Source organism: Sebastes fasciatus, chromosome 21 (assembly GCF_043250625.1).
Source record: "Sebastes fasciatus isolate fSebFas1 chromosome 21, fSebFas1.pri, whole genome shotgun sequence".
NCBI lineage: Eukaryota > Metazoa > Chordata > Actinopteri > Perciformes > Sebastidae > Sebastes > Sebastes fasciatus.
The window spans coordinates 6,373,237-6,397,941 of NC_133815.1; the positions used below are offsets into that span (position 1 = coordinate 6,373,237).

Sequence of the window (24,705 nt, forward strand, 5' to 3'; positions counted from 1 at the left end):
CAAGTGTAAGGACATTTTTAAATTTCAACGTGGGTTTTCTTATCTGCATTAGCATAATAAGAACAACCAGATCATGTGAGGCTGTGTCAACGTTATTCTCCTACTCTTGCTCGCTGTGCCTGACTGTGTGTTTAGTGCTTTGTCTCTGCAGAGCTGTTCAGAAAACATATGTTATGACAGCTCTTTAGCTGCGAGCACAGCGACATGTTTTCTTTAAATGTCCACTGGGGAAATCAATACCTTGTTTACAGCTGAAATTGGCCAGTTAATGTTACAATCATCTGTTTCCAATGACAGTGAAAGGCAGTTAGTGGCATTATTGTAATTATGTCAATTCTTTTTTTTAAGCAGGTCAGAGATTGACCAGCAATTAACACTACTTATTTTGCTGTTAAGAGTATCAATCCATATTTATAACATGACTTTGTTGAATACTCGATTCTGATTGGTCAATTACGGTATTCTACAGTCTGTTATTTCCTTTTAGCAGACCGTTGCTATGGACGCAGTTCTGATGTCAGACTCTGGAGGACCATTTTTGTGTCAAATTATTGATTTCTTAGTAAATAGCTGTAAAATAAGTGGGATAATATACAGCGAACGGGTCATTGTTTGTGAAATAAACCCCCTTCGCGTCCTGCATCACCAATTTCACAATGACCGGCTCGCTGTACATTATCCCTTACTGATATGTCAGTTGGAGCAGTGATATCCAAACAGAGGTACTTGTGCCCCAAGACGTACTTTTGCAGTTGTCAGGGGGTACGTGATCCATATATTGCGTCAGCTGTAACACCGAACACTACATGTTGTGATTGAGCGTGTGTGAAAACTACAGTAGTTAGCTATCAAGGAGAGATGTCTAAACAATTAGTAAGCTAAAACAGTTAAACTAGTGAGCTAAAAGTACTGTATTAGTTGAAATAGTTAGCTAAAAGTAATCGATAAACAAATGAAATTGTTAGCTAAAAGTAGCCTATAACCGATAAACATAGCTAAAAGTAACAGAATAGTGGTTGAAATAAATAACTAAATTAATAGACAGGCCCTAAACAGTTGAAACAAACCAAACCACCTAAGCATTGACAGTTCAACTGTATGAAAACATTATTGTAAGCTAACAATATCCCTTCACTTCAGTCAACGTATCCTTATACAACAGTTCATATGATATCTTATGAAAAGTTATTCCTCATTTTTGTGGGGTCCTTCCAACGAATGTCCAGCAACACGTGTCAATTTCCGCCCCAGTCTTTTCAAAATAAACTTCTGTCTTAAAAGGAAACAACTTGGTTAGGTTTAGGCAACAAAACTACTTTGTTAGGTTTAGGAAAAGATCGTGGTTTGGGTTGAAATTAACTCTGGAAGTGACGTAATTTAAGTGCCAAGGTTACGTGAAAAATAAGTGAACGTTGAACACCGGTCTCTTGGGCAAAATTCCTGTGTTTTTTGACCCACTCATCCACCCGACCTCATCCCTATATGTGGTTTGTTGCTCTTTATACTTCATGGTTCACATTACATATCAGTTGATTTCATGGGATACTGTATATTATACAAATTACAGTACATTACTTTTCGTAGGTATGGTTACGAACGGTGTATGAGAACAGCCTGCTTCAGTTCATCTGACTGTCTTAGAGCCATGTAAATACTAAGTGCAGCTACTGAGATTCATATAGTGGCAAATATTATGCGAAAATCAAACTTGATTGTCCTTGGAGGTCATATTTTATTAATGCTGGATAAGCTGCTACAGTAACCCTTCACTGTTATTCTTGTTAGCCCGTGAACAAAAAGACCCATCAAGCGGCGTGTCACAGGGGAGCAGATAACAGTAGGCCAGGTGAGCGGAGGTCAGAGCATCCTGATGCGTGGAGGGGGTTGGGCGGGCGGAGATGTAATGGAGGCATGGCAGCTAAATGCCGGGGCCGGCCGTGGGATCCGGAGGGAGCGGGACGCGGGCCACATCACCTCGGGCATCTCCTGACCGCGAGTGATTGATGGGGAAGAGCTGACGAGCCGGGCTCCCAATGTCACTCTTCAATTAAATAACTCTCACCGCTGAACTGCAGCCTCCCCCCCTCTGTTCACCCCCTCCTGCGATACACCCCCCTCTTCTCCTCCCTTTTCACCTCTCCCTCTATTATCACAAAGCCACTCTCCCTCTGTACTCTGTCTTCCTTCAGGTTGACTTCTTATTTAGTCCGGCTTTTATCCTCTTGGCATTATGCTCCTTTAACGTTCCCTTTGCCTCCGACAACATTATTCTTCCTCTGATCCCGCTTCATTGTACTGTAGAGCATTTTACCTGTCCATTGTCCCCAGTGTCTAATTCCATCTTTGCTAACTGCTCTTCCAGGTATGACAGACAGAGGCTGCTCTTTCTATTAGTTTGGGTCAGCGCTCCTTTTCTTAAATGACAGAGAGAGCTGCACAATTGTAATGTATTCTGTCTCATAAAATGCAAATAGCATGGAGAAAAAAACGCAGAAGTTAATCCGTGGATGATCAGGACTGTGTTTAAAGTGAAATGTAATGTTCCCCATGTGAGAACAGGTGTAAATATTGTGAAATAATGTATGTAAAAATCAAAGTTCAAACTGTTTACACTGACAAGGCTGGAGCAGAATAGTGTTATATCTTGTGGAAATGCTTGTGTTATTAATTGGAGATGCCGGTGCAATACCGCATGTTTACTGTCACTAATTAGGGATGTAACTAAGACTGGTTTGGTTTCAAAGGTCTGTGAGCGTAGAGGTGCAGTAGTTTACAGAGGCCGGCCACATGCTGCATTCTTCTGTCACTGCAGGAGCTCAGTTTGCAGCTAATTGGATGAAAATCAAAACTCTGAATGGAAATGAGCAGCCAGAAATACACTTAAAAAAATGGGTATTTAAGAAGTCAACTTGGAAAGCTAGAAGTAGGCCCTGGATAAACAGTTAAAATATATAGCTAAAAGTACTGGATAAACAGCTATAAACAGTTAGCTAAAAGTAAGTTATCAGTGGAAATAGTTCGCTAAAAGTAATCGATAAACACTTGAAATTGTTCGCTAGACGTAGCCCTTTGATGTACGATAAAATATATAGCTAAAAGTAAGGGATTAGTGGAAATACAGTGGCCTAGTTAGATAAAAGCAATGGATAAACAGTTAAAACAGTTAGCTAAAACTAATGAATTAGTTAAATAGTTAGCTAAATTGAATCGATAAACACTTGAAAGTGTTAGTTAGAAGTAGCCCTTGAATAAACGGTTAAAATATATAGCTAAAAGTAAGGAATTAGTGGAAATAGTTTGCTAAAAGTAATCGATAAACACTTGAAATTGTTAATTTGAAGTAGCCTCTGGATAAACGCTTAAAAGAGTAAGCTAAAAGCAAAGGGATTCATGGAAATACAGTGGCCTAGTTAGATAAAAGCAATGGATAAATGGTTAAAACAGCTAGCTAAAAGTAAGGGATTAGTTAAAATAGTTAACTAAATTGAATTAATAGAGACCTGAAATCGTTAGCTAGAAGTAGCCCTTGGATAAATGGTTAAAATATATAGCTAAAAGTAAGGAATTAGTGGAAATAGTTGGTTAAAAGTAATCGATAAACACTTGAAATCTTTAGCTACAAGTAGCTCTTGGATAAACGGTTAAAATTGTAACAATAGCCTAATGGATAAACAGTCCGGATAGCTAAAATGGTTGAAATAATGATATAGCTATATGTTTTGCAACTGTAAAGTGTGTGTTATGCAAGGGAAATGAATTTATCCAAGGGAATGATTTTCGTTTTTTTTACAAAAAAGTGTAATTCTTTTATTTTGCCATGTGACTTGCAGGGTTGAATTAACTCTCAATGTTAAAGATGGGGGAGGTTTCACTTGCTTGCTCTCATTGGTTCAAGGTGTGAAGAATGTCTTGTATTGATTTTCGTCTCACCAGCGAGGCAATCATTTAACAGAACACACACGTGTCATCTGCTGCCAAAAAACCTGGCAGGTTTTGGAAAAGAAACTCAGCTCCTCATTTCCTCTCTGCCAAATCGCTGCGTGTGTTTTTCTGGCTCCCTCCCGGCACAACTTATTTTTGGTCAAACTATTTCGATAGGCTCCCTCCACTCTCCACTCCAGTCAGCGAGGATTTGGCTCAGATGTAGGAGCGTTTCCTGTGTCTCGTCCGGCTCTCTGACTCTCTCCTCTGCTGCTGCTGAGCGTCCCCTGTTGCCTATGGAAGAGAGAGAGATACATAAACCCAAAAGCCTGCAGCTGGGGTTCCCTGCACAGAGGCAGCACTGCGCAGGATACTGAGAGAGAGAGAGGAAGAGAGAGCGAGAGAGAGAGAGGGAGGGAGAGGGAGAGAGAGAGGAAGAGAGAGAGAGAGAGAGAGAGAGAGAGAGATCAGACTTGCCACATCCCTGCCAAGGGTGAGCATTTACGCGCGATCCAGTCGCCAGTATCTCCAGCAGCTCTGCTCCATCACCAGGACTAATTTCATCATGACAACTTTTAAACTCTTTATTCCAACATAAGCTGTTTTTCATCTGTGTGGTGCGTGGAGGGGAGGAAAAAACACACACCAACTTTACGCACCATCTGTGCTTCGGATGAAGTTATTCCATCTTCTCACCATCTTTGGTGAGTAGACAATATTTGCACTCTCTGTTTATATCATGTTTTATTTTTGTTTATAGCTTATCTTGTATATTGTACATTGGTAGATTTTTTTTTTTTTATTCTAGCGTTTTTATCTATTATTTTGTTTTTATACTGTTTAACTTGCTCCAACAAAACCAAAGCAAATTCCTAGTGTATACCTCTTACATCTGGCAATAAACACCATTCTGATTCTGATTCTGATTCTGATTCTGATTCTGGTTCTGATTTCAAAGCGCAGTTCCAATCAGTTTGTTTTTTACATTCCATTCCATTTTACATTCCATTCAATGCACGTGAGTTAATGTATGCTCTGCTTATGTATTCTGTGCATTTTTTTCTGTGTCCCGTCGCTTGTTGTGTGATTAGTATTCCGTGGACACAGGTTTCCTGCGGCGACCGATCACTGACATTTCATACTGTCGGTGTTTCTGCTTGATTCCCATCATGCGCGTATTTGCCACCGTCCTCCTGTCCTTTATTTCTCCAAGTTGTTAATCGATCAGTGTTAATGATGCGAGTTTTTAATCGGACAGACGTCTCATCGATTGGGTGAACAGGTGCGCCCCTGCGAACTTTTTTTTTTTTTCTCTGCATGGTGCAGGTGTTGACAGCTAATGCGCAATGATTGATACTTAACAGGAGAGTCAAAGCAATCAGGTCACAAGGCCGAGCAGAGAGGGATACCTGCTGATTTACACTGTAAAAGAGTCCATGTCAAAAAGAGTCGCTGAATGCACAAACTGGTGCTGAGATCTCATTTTATTAATGAAAAGTGGAAAAAAAAAAAACTGCAAGCAGGGGAAAAAAAGGAAAAAAAGAAGTCATATTTAATCAAATTAAGGATTTTCTAAATTAGAGCATCTGCTGTATTTCAGAGTGATATACTTCCACGTGTCTCGAGGAAACTAATAACTGCAGTGGGAATAAAAGAAAGCAGAATTGGATCAATACACAATAAAAATGACTTAAAATGACAGATATTTATTGCAGTGCAAGTTTATTTTGAAGCAAAAAATGCATCAAATTATACATATGAGATGTCTGACTGTGCAAAAAGATAAATGTGTTTTTGTTGCCTGTAGTCTTCCACAGTGAGTTGGGATATGCAGTGTGACAGTATTTTTGCAGCATTTATAATTTATATTATCATGTCGCTGTGAGGTCGAGGAGGGATATGTTTGTGACAGTGCATGTGTGGAGAACTTAAAGGTCTCAGTTTAAGGACTTTTTAAAAACATTATCCCAAAAATATTCATTAAAGTGTTTGCTTTTTATCAGAGGAATATGAATTAAAATGCATGACTGGCTCAAGATAGGACTCCCTCAGTGTCACACCTCTGCCTTTTTCATTTATCATTTATCATTTATCCACCTGCTGTTTTGGTAGACAGAATTCATCGTGCAACTCTAGCATATTTTCAAGTGGGAATTTAACAAAAAAAAAGCATGTGTATTAAACTCTAAAAAGCCCTCTGTCGAACTCTTTACAGATGTTGCATTGTGTCGTTTCCATGCAGCATGTGAAACGTACACCGTGTCAGTCAGCCTCAAGCGAGGCGAAGGATGCGAGAGGAATTCAAATGAATGCGAAATGAAGTATTAGGAGTCTGTGAGTGGGGAGACCACCCTTCAACAGGGTTCAAGCTCCTGCGTCAGCAAGACTCTGGTCTGCACTGTAGGTGTCCTTGAAGACCCAGCAGCAGCTACAGGGTTGTTGTCGCTCCGTAGCTGACCCCATGCTCTGATTTTCCGAGACAAACAAAGACAGCTGGAGTAGCATGTTATTGAAAACTGCTTCAAAAAGTCCTGATCAACATGCTGGTTTACTATATACTTAACTGACGCCATAAACAGCCTTTATGAAGTGTCTGAAACCATAATTAAAGCTCTCAGCAGTTTATGTTGCGTATTCTGGCCCATGAGTGAAGACACTCAATGATTGAGGAGAATATGGATCAGAGGAAGCGTGTGATTGGTTACTGAGCGCCCCGGCACTGGTAATCCTGTTGTGAGACTGGCAAATGGGATTAGAACACTGTGTGTAAGAGAAACACAGCCGGGGGATGACTGGGAGGCTTTACGTTCACGGCTTTATCTCACATTTTCACTTAATTTGGCGTTATCGCTTTGACACTTTTGCCCAACAATGAGTCTGCTTCTCAACAGGGAGTCAAAACATAGACTTTGACTGGGGTTTTGAAAGGCTGGTTTTGGTAGAGTGAGTCTGCTAGAAGATTATGTTTTGTGCTGATGGTTGAATATTTGTAAATTGATGAGAAAGACCAGCATTTAGAGCATTTGGCAGGACCCCAGCTGCTCATCAGTGCCTTTAAATGAAGAATAATAGACAGTTGTTTTTTCCCCATTTGTGCCAGTCCTTCTCCTTTCCATTCTTCCTGGTGTTCAGCTCCACAGTCAGTCATTATACTTGAAGGCATCAGGCCCGGCTTTCGCTCCTGTACAGTATGAAAAAAACAACTTCCACCGAGCGAGATAATCCATCACAGTCGACACGACGCCTTCATTTTGTTTTTTAGTTTTTTTTCCACCCAAAAGTTTTTCTTTTTCTGCTTCGTTGTCACTTCATCGTGCCCGAGTCGAGTGTTTTCATATCAACGCTGCGTTGCGTTACGCTCCGCTTACTGTCAATCACCTGACACCGACAGGAAGAAGGAAATTGTCATGAGAAAATACTCTCATGTCACATTCATCTCTTTTGTATTTCTCTGCGAGTAGAGCGGCTAATTTCAAGCTAGATTTATACACATTTAATCTTTAAAATGTATTGAAAAAATGGATTTCTCAGCAGCATGGATTGCTTCATAATTTGGACAAATCAACTATTAAATCAGCAAAAACCCATTTAATAATGAGCCAATATGTGCTGCACCCTTAACTACATTACTGTTATCTCCAGTGTGTATCTCCTCCAGTGTTGAGGGTTTAGCATTAACCTGGCTGCTTGGCTCAAACTGACCCTGCGCCGATTCTCTCCCCCACAATACCACCGCTGCAACCTGCCTGCACAGCTGCCCCGCAGCCAGATCTGCTCCACTTTCCACCTCTACCATTAAATTGTCATGCAGGGGCAGTGACTTTGAATGTGTGTGTGTGTGCACGTCCATGTGTATTCTGGTTCATATTGAAGCAGATAAGGGTGAATGTGTCCACAGATTTATGGCTTTTTGGATAAAGTTTTGCCTTGTAGGGGTTCGTGTGCACTTTGACCAAAAAAAGCAAATTATTCAGTATGCTTCCATTAATAATGTGTATATGTGAGGTATTTTCATAATAAGTCTTCATACTGTATGTTCAGAATGCTTCTCAAAAACATCCAGGAGTCTGCAGAGGTGACGATCACACTGTTGTTATTTGTTTCTGCGTTGATTGTTAGCGCTGGATAATGACTCTGCTATGTCAAAATATAACAAATCACTTCCACAGGATGCGTGGTGTGCTTGTTTTTATTTTGCTACGGGGAACAGAGAGGAAGTGAAATGAGGAGTGAAGAATCTGTGTGGGAAGAAAGAGGTCACTTTATGCCAAAGCAATTACCTCCCTCGTCCAGGGCCCTGCCAATACTCAGCGTAGAGGAGAGAGAAAGAGAGGTCAGCGTGGAAATAAATAAACGTGCGGTCGAGCTCTCAGTTTTTTTAAACGTCTGCTTTCACAAGACCTCCTGAAGTTTAAATGCCATTTCTTACTCAGTATCATACCAAGATGTTGCATAAATTTGCCAGCGAGCTCTTCTATCACATTCCTCCTTCAAAATATTTATTGAAGGAAGTCATTGTTACACGTCAAATTAGACAGATAATACCAGCAGTATTATGAAGTTTATGTAATTGCTCAACTACTCAGGACTGCCAGGATGTGTTGTGACACGAAGAACATTATCTGTCAGGAGCTGATGCTTTTCTGTGCTTTGACAAGTCCTCGTGTTCCTGCGTCTTGGGGGATCTGTCACGGCATGACGACGGCAGGGAGACAGATCCCCCTCGCATGTGCTCAGGCCGGCAAACAGACTGCTCGGAGTAGAGGTCAGGAGCGCTCGGGCCATCATGCTGCTGACAGCTCAGATTTATTTTTAATCTCGGTGATGAGAGCTGGCCACACAGATCATGTGGCTTGTTAGAGTTGAGTGGCGAGCCTCCGCCACCATTACGCCTTATACAAAGGAAATGTGACAAAATAATGACCTTGGTGAGGTGAAGCTCAGATAATAGGGAGCCGGTTTTTGATTGTTATTCCACGCAGCCACTGTTGTTTCAGTCGCTGTGAAATCGTGTCATTTCCCCTCCATCTTACCCTTATTAACAGTTTGACCTCTCCCGACGTCTCTTTGCCATGTGTGTAGGTGAAGGGCATTGTGTTGATTGTATGTACAATATTCACTGTCTATTCATTTTTGACCAATTTCTCCATGATTGGTGAAAAACGTCATTATCATTGCATCAGCAAGCACATTACTTGCTGTCTAAAGTGACTGCGGTCACAGAGGCAATTTTGCTGACGGTACTCTCTCTCTTCTCTCCTCTGTGTCTTTGTCTCTCTTTTTTTTTTCTCCCTCTCTCTCTGTTCTGATAGGTGCCAATTATACAGCCTGTGTGTCGAAGCCTGCCCGGTCGCCACTGACCCTGTTACCCAGCTTTAATGTCAACTCCCTGGCTCCTAAGTGGAGGGAATTACCCCACTTTTAGTCTCCTGTTAGGACAAAAAGAAGAGCAACACAGCAAAATGCAGAGCTTGACTCTTTTTCAACCCGTGCGCTCTGTTCAGGGTCTGACTGCTCTTGCTCTCTGGTGAAACACAGGGTCAGGACTGTGTGGATAAAAACCCGGAGGGTTTTGACATTTTCAGCCTCGCTGTCTTTTTTTAATTCTGTTTCTCCTCTTCTGGCCTCGGTGCTGTTTTTGGGAGGGGGCCCAGATGATGGGGTGGTGCTGCTCAGGCATATGCAGAGCCCTGGCTCTCCTGGCGCTCCTGTTCCCCTTGCGGGAGAGAGGCTGCTGGGGGCTGAATCCCAGCTCTGGGGATCTGGAGAAGTCCCCACACTCTGATCCAGACCCCTGGGAGGCCCTGCACAGACACAAACGCAGCTGGGTATGGAACCAGTTCTTCGTATTGGAGGAGTACACAGGAAATGAACCTCTCTATGTTGGCAAGGTAAGCGATCTGTGGCTGTTAATGGGTCAGTGTTAACACGGCTTAACAATATGTTGTTACATGCACATAAAATAGCATGATAAACTGATTCACACGTACCCTATTTTTGCAGGTTTAGTGCACCTGTACAGTAATACACATATCAATAACCTCTTACCATAATGACCTGCAAAAACTGGGACACAGCAGTGTTTTGCAGAGTTGTACATATTCCCAATGCCCTATATAAAATGTTAAACAAATGAAAAGAGGAAACTCAGACTGTGTAGGAAGGTATTCTACATTTTATTCAAGCCAGGCTGAAGTATGTGCTCGTACAAATGTGCAGGTTTAGTTTAGAGGCCGCTGTACGACGTGACAAGGTAATTTACATCGTAATCAGTCCCCGGGAAAAAAAGGTATATATATTATCAAATGTGTCTTTGTACAGTAGGTGTTCTGCCAAGGTACAAGCAGATAGATCAAAGTAATGTGTGTTTTGGCAGATAAATACGCATGAAACCTTCCCAATGTCAGAAGTGGCACAGTTAACACCGACAAAGTGACTAATCATGCATTTATGAGGTATGGTAACACTGCTTTTATATAACGGATCTCATTTCCTCAGGTAAATATGTATACAGACCAGTGGAAGAAACATTCAGATAACACAATATAAAAATATTATTATATATAGTGTATGTTTGGATTTATTTGTTAGTGGTGCATTAATGTGTAAGCAGCATTCACTGTTATCTGAGATGTTTTGAACTGCTTTATATACTTGGATACGCTGGATTGTTTAATTAATAATTATATTACTTATTATTACACGTCTTTGTTGAATACTCAATTCTGATTGATCAATTACGTCATTCTACGATCTGTTATTTCTTTATAGCAGACCGTTGCTATGTAGAACAGACCGTTGCTATGGACGCAGTTCTGATCTCGGACTCCGGAGGACCATTTTTGTGCCAAATTATTGATTTCTTAAGTAAGTAGCGGTGTAATAAGCGGGATAATGTTCAACGAGTGTGTCATTGTTGTGAAATAAACCCCTTCAGGGTTTACACAATTAATTATATTTAATGAGCCTGTCATTCTCTTTTGTAAATCAGCAAAGTAACTAGAGTACCCCTCTGCTCACTCTTCCCTTTCCAAGACTGCAAGTGCAAAACCGTGGTAACGCCGTTCGCCCCGCTCGGAGCCTATCCTTACTATAATAACACTACTCTCGGAGCAACGGAAGTCAGACGGCGGCTGGCGGTACCATGGTTTTTCACTCTGCGGCTCACGTTACCGCAGTTTCACAAGTGTGTCGTAGAACTACGGTGGCCTTCAGGTAACGTAAAAACGCAAAAGGCTCTCTCTAGAGCCAGTGTTTGGTTTGTCCATTCTAGGCTACTGTAGAAACACGGCAGAGCAACATGTCGGACTCCACGAAGAGGACCCACTTCTATGCAGATATAAACGGCTCATTCTAAGCTAACGAAAACACAACGATTCATGGTCTCAGGTGTATACACTAATGAAAACATAGTTATGAATATTATATTCAATTTCTGCTAATAGATCCCTTGAAATGCTACACACTGTTCCTTTAAGTACAGAACCTGAATAAAAGTACTTAATTACAGCCCACTACTAGAAGTAACTAGTATCTAGTGCAATTTTTCCTTCCGAGATGTAGTGAAGTAGAAGCACATGACAGCATAAATTGAAAGAGTGAAGTAAAACGTAGGAACAATTACCTCAAAATGTACTTAAGTGTATCACCTGAATACATGTAGTTACCTTCCATCATTAGAAGTAACTAGTAATGATAGCTGTGAAATACATGAATTGTAAAAAGTGTGATATTTCCTTCTGAAATGTAGTGGAGTAGAACTATAAAGCAGAATTAAATGAAATGCAGGCTTAAGTCCCTCAAAATACTACCACTTTCCGATCTAATTAACATCCATAATATAACAACTTCGATTTTCTTTTTGAATCAAATGTTAATGTTGAAGTAGTCTGTTGTAAATGTGCTGGTTTACATCACAGTGTTTGGTGTACACAGAGCTTTCAGCACCGCGGTGTAAGTGGACAGCTCCCGCCTAGCAAACGGCTCCAGTGTGTGCCGTGCAGGCCAGATGGGTCTCGGATTGGTCTCTAGATCCCTGTTATCTCGGAGAATTTTCTGGTCTTATTATTAAATTAGTTTTCATCTCTCCGCTCATCTGCAGGATAATCATTCTCATCTGCATGTATTTGCCGGGTCTGCTCTCACAAGCCCATTTCCTTGCTGTCTCTGAACTGGATTAGCGTCTCCAGCTGGAATTAGGATACATTTCACTGTCCTATTGTTCTCCTCTATTTTTTCGCCAGAGGGATGCTGGAGGAAAGCGAATCAGAACGAGCGTATTTTGTGACACTGCCGGAGTTCAGCTAAAGGTCATTTCTTGTCCAAGCGTCCACGGTATCTTAAGAACCTGTCTTGTCTGATCTGTGCGTCCCCAGATATATCTACTCTCTGACTTGTGGGGAGAGTATTTTTTGCTTGTGAACATCTGTTGTCAGATTCAGATGTTGTGTCCTTTTCCCATTTGAGTTAGAGAGGAGAGGCCAGTGCAGGAATTTCAAGTGTTTATTTTCTTTTACACATGCTTGTGTCTGATTGCTTTTCTTGTTAATAAATCCCTGAGGACGTAAACGGGCTGATTATTTATTCATAGATGTGTAGAGATCTGCTTATCCACGTGGAATATACACATTTGCAAACCCCTTTTTTAAAAGCTAGTCTTTTTTATTTTTCCCATATGTGTATTGATTATTTTTTTTTACTATATTTGTGTTTATAGTGGTGGTAGCCGGAGCAGCCTAGGGCGAAAACAACATGTAAAAAGCCAGACTGGCTACATCTTTACATCTGACCTCGTGACCAAGCTCAATCTAACCCCTTTCAGAAATATGAAAAATCCGATTCATTTACTCCCCGCAGGCAGAGCAGGCTGCCTGGGAGCTTGAGAAGCTGTCACATTATTTGTTCCCCAAGATGATCGTTGTCACATAGTGTGTGTTTGTTTGGTATCACAAGGGCACGCAAAAAGTCTGGGCGGGACACCCTGACCTTGTGACTCAGTGTGAGCGACGTGGAAGGTCCCGCCGTGTCGAGAGAATGACCTCCCTGGAAATGAATTTTTTATGTAGCTTCTGCAAAAAATAATAATAAAAGAAAACATGCAGCCAAAGCTTCATGCTCAGCTGTAAAATGTCCAGCAGGTTATCGGCAAAAACACCAGAGTGACATTAGCAGTAATTGCTTTTGTCAGATGTGTGCGGGGATCTAATATGACAAACAATAGGACTCTGTGTCCAAACAATGGCACAGTTGCTGCACAATTTGGTCGTTTGTTTGGCTGGAAGCAAAGGGAAATATGATACAGTTGGTAGGAAATGGGAAGTCATCACTTTGGCCTGGCTGCTCCCTTTGCATCTGCAGTCTGCTTGGCTTTAATGCATTCTGTCAGATTCTGAATTTCACAACCAAATGTCCTATTATGCCTTGGCACTCTGCCGCGGGTAAGTGTGCTGGCCTGGAATCAGCTGCAGTCACATCAAGCCATTGGAAGCATACATTAAAGAACAAACTGCACGGCCGCAAATTGGTGACGCACATATTTACACAAGCGAAAACGCCGGAGCAACTCATCCACTTAACAAACACTTAGTTGTAAACATGATGTGATTAACATTTTCTGCCGGGTGTTCATGTGGCTAAATATTTGCAAGTGTTGAAACGCACCAATCTGTAGCCTCTGCTGAATAAGCAACGTTGGCAGCAGGCGGGCAATTTTGTAACGTGTTTGGATCTTTGTTTTGTTAATGCACCGACTCTCCTCACTTTACCTTTTGAAATATCTTCTGTTCAATAACCTTTGTTAAAGAGGATCTATTATGCTTTTGTGTTTTTTCCCTTTCCTTTGGTGTGTTATATAGTTTTTTTTGTGCATTTAAAAGGTCTGCAAAGTTACAAAACACAAAGTCCAGGCCAAAGGGAGTTACTCTCATTGCTCCTGGAACTGCCGGAAAAACCTTGCTTGAAGTCCTGCCTTTTCTTCCGTAACATGATGATGTCACAGAGTAACACATTTACAATAATACATAGTAGTGGCTAGTTTGGCACGCCCTCAAACAAAGCTAGTTAGAGCGGAGCTGGAGCAGAGTTTGAAGAGTTTGGCTCAGTTGACCAATCAGAGCAGACTGGGCTTTTTGGGAGGGCAGTAGCTCAAACAGAGTGTTTCAGACAAGAGGGTAAAAAGAGGTGCTGCAGCACAGCTGGTATGAGAAAGATAAAGCGTTTTTGAACATTAAAGTATGTAAAGTAGGGCTATCAAAGTTAACGCCAAAATAACACGTTAATGCAAATTTGTTTTAACGCTACTAACGTCTTTAACATATTAACGCAATCAATTTTCTGGAGGTTGTAACGGTTTCTAAAGCGATCTTAGTATCATATGAAACTACAAAACCTAATGAATTCATTGATACCAGCCATGTCGTACTCCCTTGTCGTGAAGGACGCTAAATAATGCTCCAAAATAATGCTCCAAAATTATGCAGAATTTTGGCGGAAAATCTGTCATGTCCATTTTCAAAGGGGTCTCTTGACCTCTGACCTCAAGATATGTGAATGTAAATGGGTTCTATGGGTACCCACGAGTCTCCCCTTTACAGACATGCCCACTTTATGATAATCACATGCAGTTTGGGGCAAGTCATAGTCAAGTCAGCTCACTGACACACTGACAGCTGTTGTTGCCTGTTGGGCTGCAGTTTGCCATGATATGAGTTGAGCGTAGTTTTTATGCTAAATGATTTCTGGTGAATTGATTTCTAATAATAAATATATACATACATTTGCATAAAGCAAGCATATTTTCCCACTCACATGTTGATAAGAGCATTAAATGTTTGACAAATCTCCTTTTAAGGTATATTTTGAACAGATAAAAAATGTGCGATTAATATGCGATTTATCGCGATTAAATACTTTAATCGATTCACAGCCCTAATGTGAACATGTTCTTGTAGAGATCCAATAATACAAGTATAAATACAAGTATTCACCTGAATACAAGCATACTAGGTCCTCTGTAAGGACATATCTTTTTTTTTCGTTGAGAAATTCTCATTGCTGCCTCGCACCACGGGAGGTGCGAGCACACAGACGCTTCCTTTGTGCAGAATCTCACTTTATTTATAGAGATGTCTTCAAATTTGGCAGTCCGGCTAACCATCAGAATAATGGATGGACTTGCTTCACCTTATAATTCAGGCTGCATTCAGTCTCACACCCACAGAAGGACTTCTTCCAATACAAATAAAAGAACCTTGAATGGAAAACATCTCTTGATGGAAGCATCTCTTATAGCTTTCTGTCAAATCTTCAAGAGAGACTGAAGAAAGGAAATGACTTGTCTCACACATCCCGACACAGGAAACAGGAGATTTTCCTTTTCCTCTTCGCAACAAGTGCTACTGTTTGATCCTATTTATTGCAACAACGATTATATTTATGAGCATGCCTCATGAGTAATTTCTGACCTGGTAGCACGAGCCTGGTGTTGTGCATGACAGTAATTCGGTTTAATAATCAAACAATTTGCATCACGGGCATCAGGGATAATCCCACAGATAATTACAATGGAGCCGACGTAGCATGTTACTATGCAAGCTACTTCATTAGCATTCTATTAGACGCTCACTGTCAAATGGGTTAGAATCATAGAGCACAGGGCGCCGCTGCAAAGGTCAGTCTCAATAGCATCTACTCACACTCGCTGGTGCCGCAAACACATCGGTGCAGCCGGGGAGCGGTGAGAGCAGCGTGTTGAGCCGGAGAGGAGGGTGATTCGAGCTGACAGGGGGGACATCATACACACGGCACCCAGGGACAAGAGCTCACAGAGGGGGGAGCTCATGAGACATCCTGGGGGCCTCTGGGATGGTGGGAAAGCCTTTATCTGAGCCAGGGAATCAAAGGGGATGAAAACAGCAGTGTAAACCAGACTAGAGGGTAGTTATCAGCGGGGTAGGGGAAAGGACAGGAGACGAACGTTGTTTACACTTTCTCTCACATATAGGGGCCAAGACTGGAGTCAATATCAGCACAGCAATTTTTAGTTGTCCAGTAAAGAGGTCAGGACAAAGTCGAGACAGGGTTGTGTAAACTGAGGTCGATTCAGGACCGAAATAAACTGTACATTTCATCCAGAAAAAAAATGTATTAATACAAAATGAAAATTTACTGGGGAAAAAATAGTCATACATTCTGTCATTGTGTTACTTATGGATGGAATCATAGTGAAAATGAATTATTCCCCCTTTTGCTGGGGACCCCCTGGAAGCCCTCAAGGATCCCTGGGGGTCCCCAGACCCCACTTTGAAAACCACTGGTGTAAGCAACTATATTCTGTACCATAAACCTCACCAAACAAGATGTGAGGATAACTGTTGCAAAACAAGCCAGTTTAACACTTAACACACAAACAAAAGTTGCAAAATACAGTCACAAAGATTTTCTAAGAGGTTTTGAGTGGCGAAAGGCTTTTCTATCTTTATTTCAATCTTTATTTCACCACTTTTCATCAGCTCTCTGCAGGGTTGTTATTGTTATGTCTGGCAGATCCAGGGTCACTTTTCCAGAATACATCAATGACATGGTTCAGGCAAAAGAGTCTGATGAGAAAATCAATACTGCTCTCATGTCTGTCTTTTAAGTGTGAAGCTACAGCCAGCAGCCAGTTAGCTTAGCTTAGCATGAAGACTGGTTAACGGGGGGAAATAGCTAGCCTGGCTCTGTCTTAAGGAGCTCTAAAGCTCACTACTTAACAAGTTATATCTAGTTAGTTTATTCTGTAAAAAATCTGTGAAAACGCCAATTTGCCATTTTACGAAGAGTTGCGTGCCGGACTGTTTCTCGGCTCTGTGCAGTTGCTAGGCAACCAGAAAATGACCGTGCACTATGTTTCCCATAGTGTTGAATTATTCTTTTCACATCAACAAGCAGACTGGTTTCCCTATTAGCTCAATACCATTTCACTATTATGGAAAAAAAAATATTATTTGATTGTACAGGCTCAATTATCGTACAAATATGATCATTTGCACGGCGAGCCAAAACTAGCAGTATTTTTTACTAGGGCTGTGTATTGGCAAGAATCTGGCGATACGATACGTATCATGATACAGGGGTTACGATTCTATATATTGTGAAGTATTGCGATACTGTATTGCGATTTTTTAAATAAAATTTTACATATGCTGAGATGGTGCATATTTTTGCAAATGAAATAAAGTAGTAAAAAAAAGAGTTAAAGAGTTAATCTTTGCATGTAAACTATAAATCAAAAAGCGATAGTTTTTTTGAGAATCGATACAGTATCACAAAACATATCGCGATACTCAATATTTTCGATATTTTCGATATTTTCGTACACCCCGATTGTTTAGGTTTATCTTGTTTTTGTAAAAGAAGAAGTTGTTGAATCTGGCTGTGTCCCATCATCCTGATTAGTTCTGTTAAATATGACCAGACTATACTCAAAATTTCCAAATTTTGATTCTTGTCACAAAGGTGCAGATTGTTTAAAGTAGGGCTGCACAATTAAGTGTAATTTTATTGAAATTGCAATATATAATATACCATTTTAAATTAAGTATTGTTGTGCTGCAAAGATGTCCTGGCCAACACATTATATTCTACAGACTTAACAAAATATCTTTGTTTGGTACAGCTCACCACAAAAATCACACCATAATCATTTTAATATGTTTTTCCATGAAAATGAGAATAATGGTCAAAATGATCATTCCCTCTAATATCTCAAATCATATCGCAAGTTCAATATCAGTCAAAATAATCGCAATTAGATTCTTCAAAATAGTGCAGCCCTATTTTAAAGTCTCTTAGCCAGACTGTATAGTAGGATTGATAATGGTGCACTAACACCTGCAACAATACCAACAGGAGAGTGAGAGAGATGTCAATCACGCACAGTTTGTACACGCCCACGCAGTCCTGAGAAAGGTCTAATCAGGCAACATCAGTAAAAACACCTGAGTGGGTAGACTATGGCTCTGCAGGGGCTTGCAGCTGCTTCGACCCATAAACTCTGGAGCCATGCTTGCTCCAGTGGGTAGCTTACACACTAAATTTGATAAATCTGTCAAATTAAAATGTTGCTCTCCAGACACCACGCATAAAATGAACTACAGCCCAGCATTTTTCTCCTTTGTTTACAACATGTTTACTAAAAAAGGCCTGTCCAAGTCAAAGTAGGCGAGAGACAAAGGCATCCCAGACATTTTGAAGAAGGGGTGTTGTCTTGTACGGTGATTTACGTCTCATATGTTTGCACTCATCACAGAAGCAGTTTGTCTTTTTGGCAAACTTAAGTTGTTATTTAGAGCTCAGATTTACTCACTTTCCCCTCGTCTCACCTCTCTGCTTCGCTTCTCCAGATTTATGGTGGATCTGTTGATAGCTCTGTAAAAACAAAGGTACGTCAATGTGGCGTTCGGATGTACTGTATAGCATAAATACATCATCGTGGCATTTGGATGTACTTTGTTCTTGTAGCTGGTAATACTGTAACTTAATTAAATATTAAAGAATATTGTGGGCGAGAGGGAGTTAGATAGTTTGGAGTTGTTTTTATTTTATGTTTTCTGTCTGAATCCTCTTTTATGTGCTTTTTTTTGTCTGAGTATGGCGAAGTTTCCTGAAGTGCTGATGTATTGGATTTTCCACATCCCCAACAGGTCTGACCTTGAATAATTCAAGAGAGGTCCTCCGCCTGCGCTGAGAGTATAGACGTACTATGAATACACACAAAAGTTACGTTTTCAGATCTCTCCATTTTCCCCCTACAAAATGGATAACAGGTGGCCCGGAGACTATTGTGTTTGGTATAACGATGGTATCAAGCAATCGTCTCCATTCCAATGAATAATGTAAGCATGCTAGGGCTCAACAGCAGTTCATGTATAACAAAGAAGGCGGTTAAATGTCTGACACTTGTTCCGCCTTGTGGTTTAAAGAAGAGGTGGGAGGACAATTTACCTTTTGTGAAATATGTAGTTAGTTGGTTGTAAAACAGAAAAAAGATACAAGAGGCACAAGACAAAGCTGTTGGTCAGGAGTCGAGTGCAGAGGCTACTTGGCTTTTCTCCTCAAAGACATCACAGAGTGGCACTCGTTTTTCATGCCCTGACTAATTACACTTCACATCTGTATGAAATTAAAGCAGTTTGATCTCATTGTATCTGAAATTGGTTTTCATACAGCCTGATATACCACCAGACGGCCTTACAAATGTTTCCTTAAAGTACAATCGCAGAGATATTGAGTTTCCTCATGTCTATTATTTCTCCCTCAGAGAATTGCTCACTGTGTCGAGCGTGTTTTGAGATTGATCCATTATGTGTTACCCTCTGTTATTTATGGGACCCCAGGTTTAAAGTCTATCAAACCACCATCGACTCCTAACAAACACTGAAGTTCCATAGTAATCAGATTATTCTCCACTTTCAGCCGTAGTCTAATTTCAGAAATATCCGTCTAAGTGAGAAACTGGGTTTCCTTTTTCATGTTACGGGAGGAAGTATAATTTCATTAACAGAAGTAGATTTGTGAAGGTGAAACCCAAATACTTGGTTCAGTATAACCTTATCTGGGTTTCTTGTGACGTTATGTTGGAAAGCACTATTGAAGGAACACTAATGATTCCCAACCAGGGATACTTGTATCCAGGGGGGGTACATGGAAAGATTGCTAATTAGAAAATCTGGAGAAATCAGAAACTAGGGCTGTATTAGCAGGAATCTGGAGATACGATACATATCATGATACAGGGGTTACGATTTAATATATTGTGATACTGTAAGCAAGGCGATATATAACGATTTTTTAAATCTAATTTTATGAAAACTGTCATAGTATAAAGAACACACCATCATCTGCATAAAATGTGAGTAAGTACTTTTTTTATTCAATCATAACAGTGGGATCTCCATTCATCACAGTCCCTCTAACATCCAACATCAAAGCACTACTTTTAGAGGGCACATACACCAATAAAGTATTGACTGAGTTAATCTTTGCATATAAACTAATTAAAAATCAATAGTGTTTTTGGGTATCAATACAATATCACAATACTCAATATTTCCAATATGTTCTTACACTGTTAGCATAAATTATGATTTGGTAAAACATACATATTTCATAATATTACATAATTGTGAGTAGGAATAAAATTAACACAAGTAGATGTATGAATTGGTGTGCGGCTGATCTTTAGTATATTTATTGTCACAACAACCAATAAACTCCAACCTGAGTCAGTTGTAACACCTTAAGACCATGTAATGCAATGGAAATTTTGGGAAAACAAGCTAGCAAGTGAGCAGAGAATTGAATTACTAAAAGTAATGGATAACTGGTCAACATGTCCACCTTCTGCCACTTTAAGCGATCGTAATATGACTTCAGATTTTACCCCAAAAAATTTGCGTGATTAATTTGCATGTCAATATATTTTTTCGAACTCTTGTTTTTGTCATGAGTGCTTCCACACAAAACGCAAATAATACCCGACAAGAAAGCAACGTAATTTTCGCACCGCAAATAAAGGCATTAACCAATCACAGTTTGCGGAATGGACGTATTCGTTAGGCTCCATAGTCCAAACCAAGATGGCAAACTTAACTACTCTTTTCAACCCTGACCAGATCCACTTCTTCTGTTCTTACCTTTCACAATAAAATATAGACATATTCACAGCATAACTGTTTGCCAGACGCAAATTCACTCAGAGCAAAAGGGAAACTAAAAAAGCTTACAGTAGTTTAGGCTATATAACAATTTACCTCAGACAGACTACCAGACGCTGCTCTGGGTCAATAGGATCCCGGTAGTTGGTCCCCTGCCTGCGGGAACCTTTTCAAATCGTTTATCGAAAAAGTGTTGCAACTGATGGAAATTTGCAATGCTGCTGGTATGAATAGGTTTGATGCGAAATAATCGCAGGTGAGTATTTGGCATTTTCATTTTGTTTCTTCACCACGTCCCCGGTGTATAAAGGCCTTAAGGCTGCTTAATGCTAACATCAGCATGCTAACACGCTCATAAGAACAACACAAACGTGCAGATTTTTAGCAGGTATATTGTTTACATGTTTAACATCTTAGTTCAGTGTGTTATCATGCAAACAAACACAAAGCTCAACTGAGGCTGATGGGAATGTTATTAGTTTTGCAGGTCATAAATCAAAGTATTGGACAAATTGTTATTATGACCTGATTATAGCTCTAGATGAAAAGTCAAGGAGGCACCAAGGTTATTACAATTCATCTTGTCGGGAACATGAATATTTGTACGAAATTTCATGGCAATCAATCCAATAGTTGTTGAGATATTTCAATCTGGACCAAAGTGGAGGTCCATCCCTGGAGCCTTGTTGTTAACATGGCATGACTCTTATAATTATGGTGTTACATAATATCCATTTTAAAATCAATTCAATTGTCAATGCTGGCGTACAGGAGCTCATTTGACAGGATATACTATGAAGGCACAACAGACACTGCTCTACCCCATTTCCTAATTAATTGCTATAAGAAACTGGTTGTTTGTGTGATTTATATCAGTGGTAGAAAGCCTTAATGATAATTTGCATGCACTCTCTTTGTTTACAAGAGTGCACCGAGGGTTAATTCTGACGTCAGCCTGTTTTTTGGAAATGGTAGAAGGAGAAGAAATACATAAACGAGTTATCCGACTTTCTCACCTTAACTTGATTACTCTCTGTAATTTGCTTTTATGTGTGTGTGTCTGTGCGTGCGTGCAAACATGTTCAAATTGCAGCTCTGCTAAAGTAACCTGAACCTCTCCTCCTCCATCCTCTACACACACACACACACACACACACACACACACACACACACACACACACACACACACACACTCTCTTTATACAACCCAACCCCCCACGCCCTCCTCGAGACATTTACCATCCAATGGATGTATGTTAAAACCGGGGATGCATTGGCCACCTCTCGCTGTAATTAAATTCAGTCATAATGAATCATAGCCCCTAATCCTAAAACAGGCTATATTTCCACAGGGAGGAGAAGTGACCTACATGTACTGGAAAAAGCTCTTAGTATAGCCTTTCTACTACTGCTTTCTTACTTGGCATTCGCTCTGAAAGCATGACAAACACACACAAACTTCACTTTGAGCCGTGTTGAAAGTAAATGTGGTGTGCTTATTTCCATATCAGTGCTGTTTATTTATATATATATACATCACACGGGGCACCGTTAACAAAATCAGGTAGCAGCTTCAAAAGATTCATAGCAAGTCATGTCACAGTTTCCAAGTATTTCTTAATAATGTGGTCAAATCTTTTCTTTTTTTTTCTTACTTTTTATGTTCTGGTTCCAGCTAATGCCTTGTGACTTGAAAAGCAATAGGATGTGCAGCGGCTCATTGCTCTGTGTAAAAAGAATCCATGCATAGTAACGCCAGGCAATTAGGGTATTGTATGGGCCAGTCATCGGACTAATGTGGGTGATTCACAATGGTGCCTCTGTACCTTTTGCTCTTGGAGGTGTATTTTATCATTTGCAGACCATGTTGGTCGCAGCCCAAGATGCTGTCACCCGTTCTTTGTGTAAAAAAAAACTACGCTTGGCAGCAGGAGAGCACAGCGATAATGCATACTTTGTTTTTCTGTTTTGAATGGCCACGGATAGAGAAGAAATAGTGCTTTTGGTTGCATTAATTAAGATTTCTATCTTTGTTTCGCATGTTTGAATCATTGTGTTGAATTCATTAGTCTTTTATTTAATTGCACAGTCACTAATTGCATCATAGAATGTACACATTTCAATTCAAGCTTTTATTCTTGCCTAATAATGGGCCTCCACTATCAATCATGTGCTACTGGAAAATTCACTTAGGCAGATTGGATGGTGCTTTTTGGTAAATATATATATATTCTCTCCTCCACTGCATGTCTGTCTCAAGCCCCATTTACACCAGGTATTAACGTGTGATCTGTATCTGTAATTACATCCAAACCAAATCCCGTTATTTTGCATTCATACCTGGTATGAACAAGCTTTCTGTTATCTTGATTCTGCCCAGCAGACATGGCACATCCCAGGTCAAGGGAAGCCATGCCACAGGTTTCTTTCATTTTTAAATAGCTGTTTGTGAGGGAAGACCAGCTAGCTACTGCGATTTGTACGAGTAGCTTTTGCTGAGATACAATCACAATGCGAGCCTGACCAACTCCAGGTATGGTCTGACTGAACCGATCGCATCCATCACAGTGCGTTCTGCATGCATTTACATTTCCCTAGATCAGATGGGATACCCAGATACAGCCAGGTGCAAATGGGGTCCAAGAGTTTGCAGTCCTGCAGTGCTTTGAGCTAAATGCAAATGTCGATCATAACATGCTGATGTTTAGCAGGATACTGTTTACCATGTTCACCATCTTAGTTTAGCATGCTAACATTTGCTAATTGGTAGAGCTTGGCAATATATGGATATTATATCGATAACGTGATATGAGACTAGATATCGTCTTAGATTTTGGATATCGTAATATGTCATAAGTGTTGCCTTTTCCAGGTTTTAAAGGCCGATTACTGTAAATTCATGTGATTTTCTGAACTTACCAGACTTTTCTAGCTGTTGTATTGTTTGCCTTTACCCACTTAATCACATATCCACATTACTGATTACTGATTATCAAAAATATCATTGTGTAAATATTTTGTAAAAACACCAATGGTCAACCCTATAATATAGTCTCGATATCGAGGTATTTGGTTATATTGCGATATTTGATTTTCTCCAAATCGCCGAGCCCTACTAATTGGCACTAAACACAAAGAACATCTAAGGCTAATGGTAGTGTCATTCATATTGGACAAATTCTAATTTTGACCTGATGATGGCGCTAGTTATCATAATCCATGCTGAGGTGGGCATGAGTGTCTGAACCAAATTTCATGGTAATCCATCCGGTAGTTGTTGAGAAATTTCACTCCAACCCAAAAATGTTAACCTCATGGTGGCGCCAGAGGAAAAGTCAGCGGATCACCAAAGTCTTTAGGATTCATCGTCTGGGAGCCGTGAATGTCTGAACCCAAATTTGTGCCAATCCATCTGAGAGTTGTTGAGATATTTCTCAGTCAAAGCCGGAGCTTAACGACCAAATGATCAGGTAAATAATCAGAATGCAAGAAGTGACCTTTGGCGCTCTCTCTCTCTGTCTCTCTTCATCTGAGGTACAGGTGTGGCTGTAAAAGCAGAATTGCTCGATACAGATTTCGAGGTGCTTCAGTGAACACAACTACCCCTCCTCATTACTGACTCCACATGACTGATTTTGGAAATTTGATCCAGTCAGGATCAGATTTTCAGAGCCCCAAGGCTGATTCATGAAAAGTAGAGCCACTATTACTGTATTGGAAAGAGCTGGTGGCTGAATCGATGCTGTTTCTTTTCAGTCTCGTACCCCGAAGCATTCATTCAATTTCAGGGACAACAGGAATAAGTGGATCTTAGGTGGTGTAGAAAATGTTGTGTAGTAAATAACTTTTCTCAAACTGGACTGTAGATTTTTTTTATGCCCATGACGAACCAAGGACATTTTTATTTCATATGGCTAGCCACAAAACTTTCTTATTATTCCTTTCCTTTTCTTTTCACCCTACTCTATTAAAGAGATTCCATGCAAACATGCGTAAAAGAGATTACTTTTATAACAAATTCCAAACCATCTGTATTATACTTTACTTCCAGCCAATAGGAGCTCAGCCTTAAGCTGACGATTGGTAAGGG

General features: G+C 40.3%; 1 protein-coding gene and 1 long non-coding RNA gene across 2 annotated transcripts in view; one reads left to right on the forward strand and one right to left on the reverse strand.

Moving 5' to 3' along the window:
* Positions 1-4,069: 4,069 nt before the first annotated feature.
* LOC141759509 (uncharacterized) lies at positions 4,070-4,532 on the reverse strand. The gene is made up of 2 exons (XR_012592130.1): positions 4,399-4,532; positions 4,070-4,215 (listed from the first exon to the last, which is right to left on the reverse strand). It is a non-coding gene; the product is annotated as an uncharacterized LOC141759509 (long non-coding RNA).
* LOC141759508 (cadherin-7-like) overlaps positions 4,488-24,705 on the forward strand; it is a 115,319-nt gene continuing 95,101 nt past the window's right edge. The window contains exons 1-2 of the mRNA XM_074621637.1: positions 4,488-4,625; positions 9,234-9,812. Coding sequence (XP_074477738.1) covers positions 9,576-9,812 — 237 coding nt within the window. The 5' untranslated portion in view covers positions 4,488-4,625; positions 9,234-9,575. The remainder of the gene's footprint in view (positions 4,626-9,233; positions 9,813-24,705) is intronic.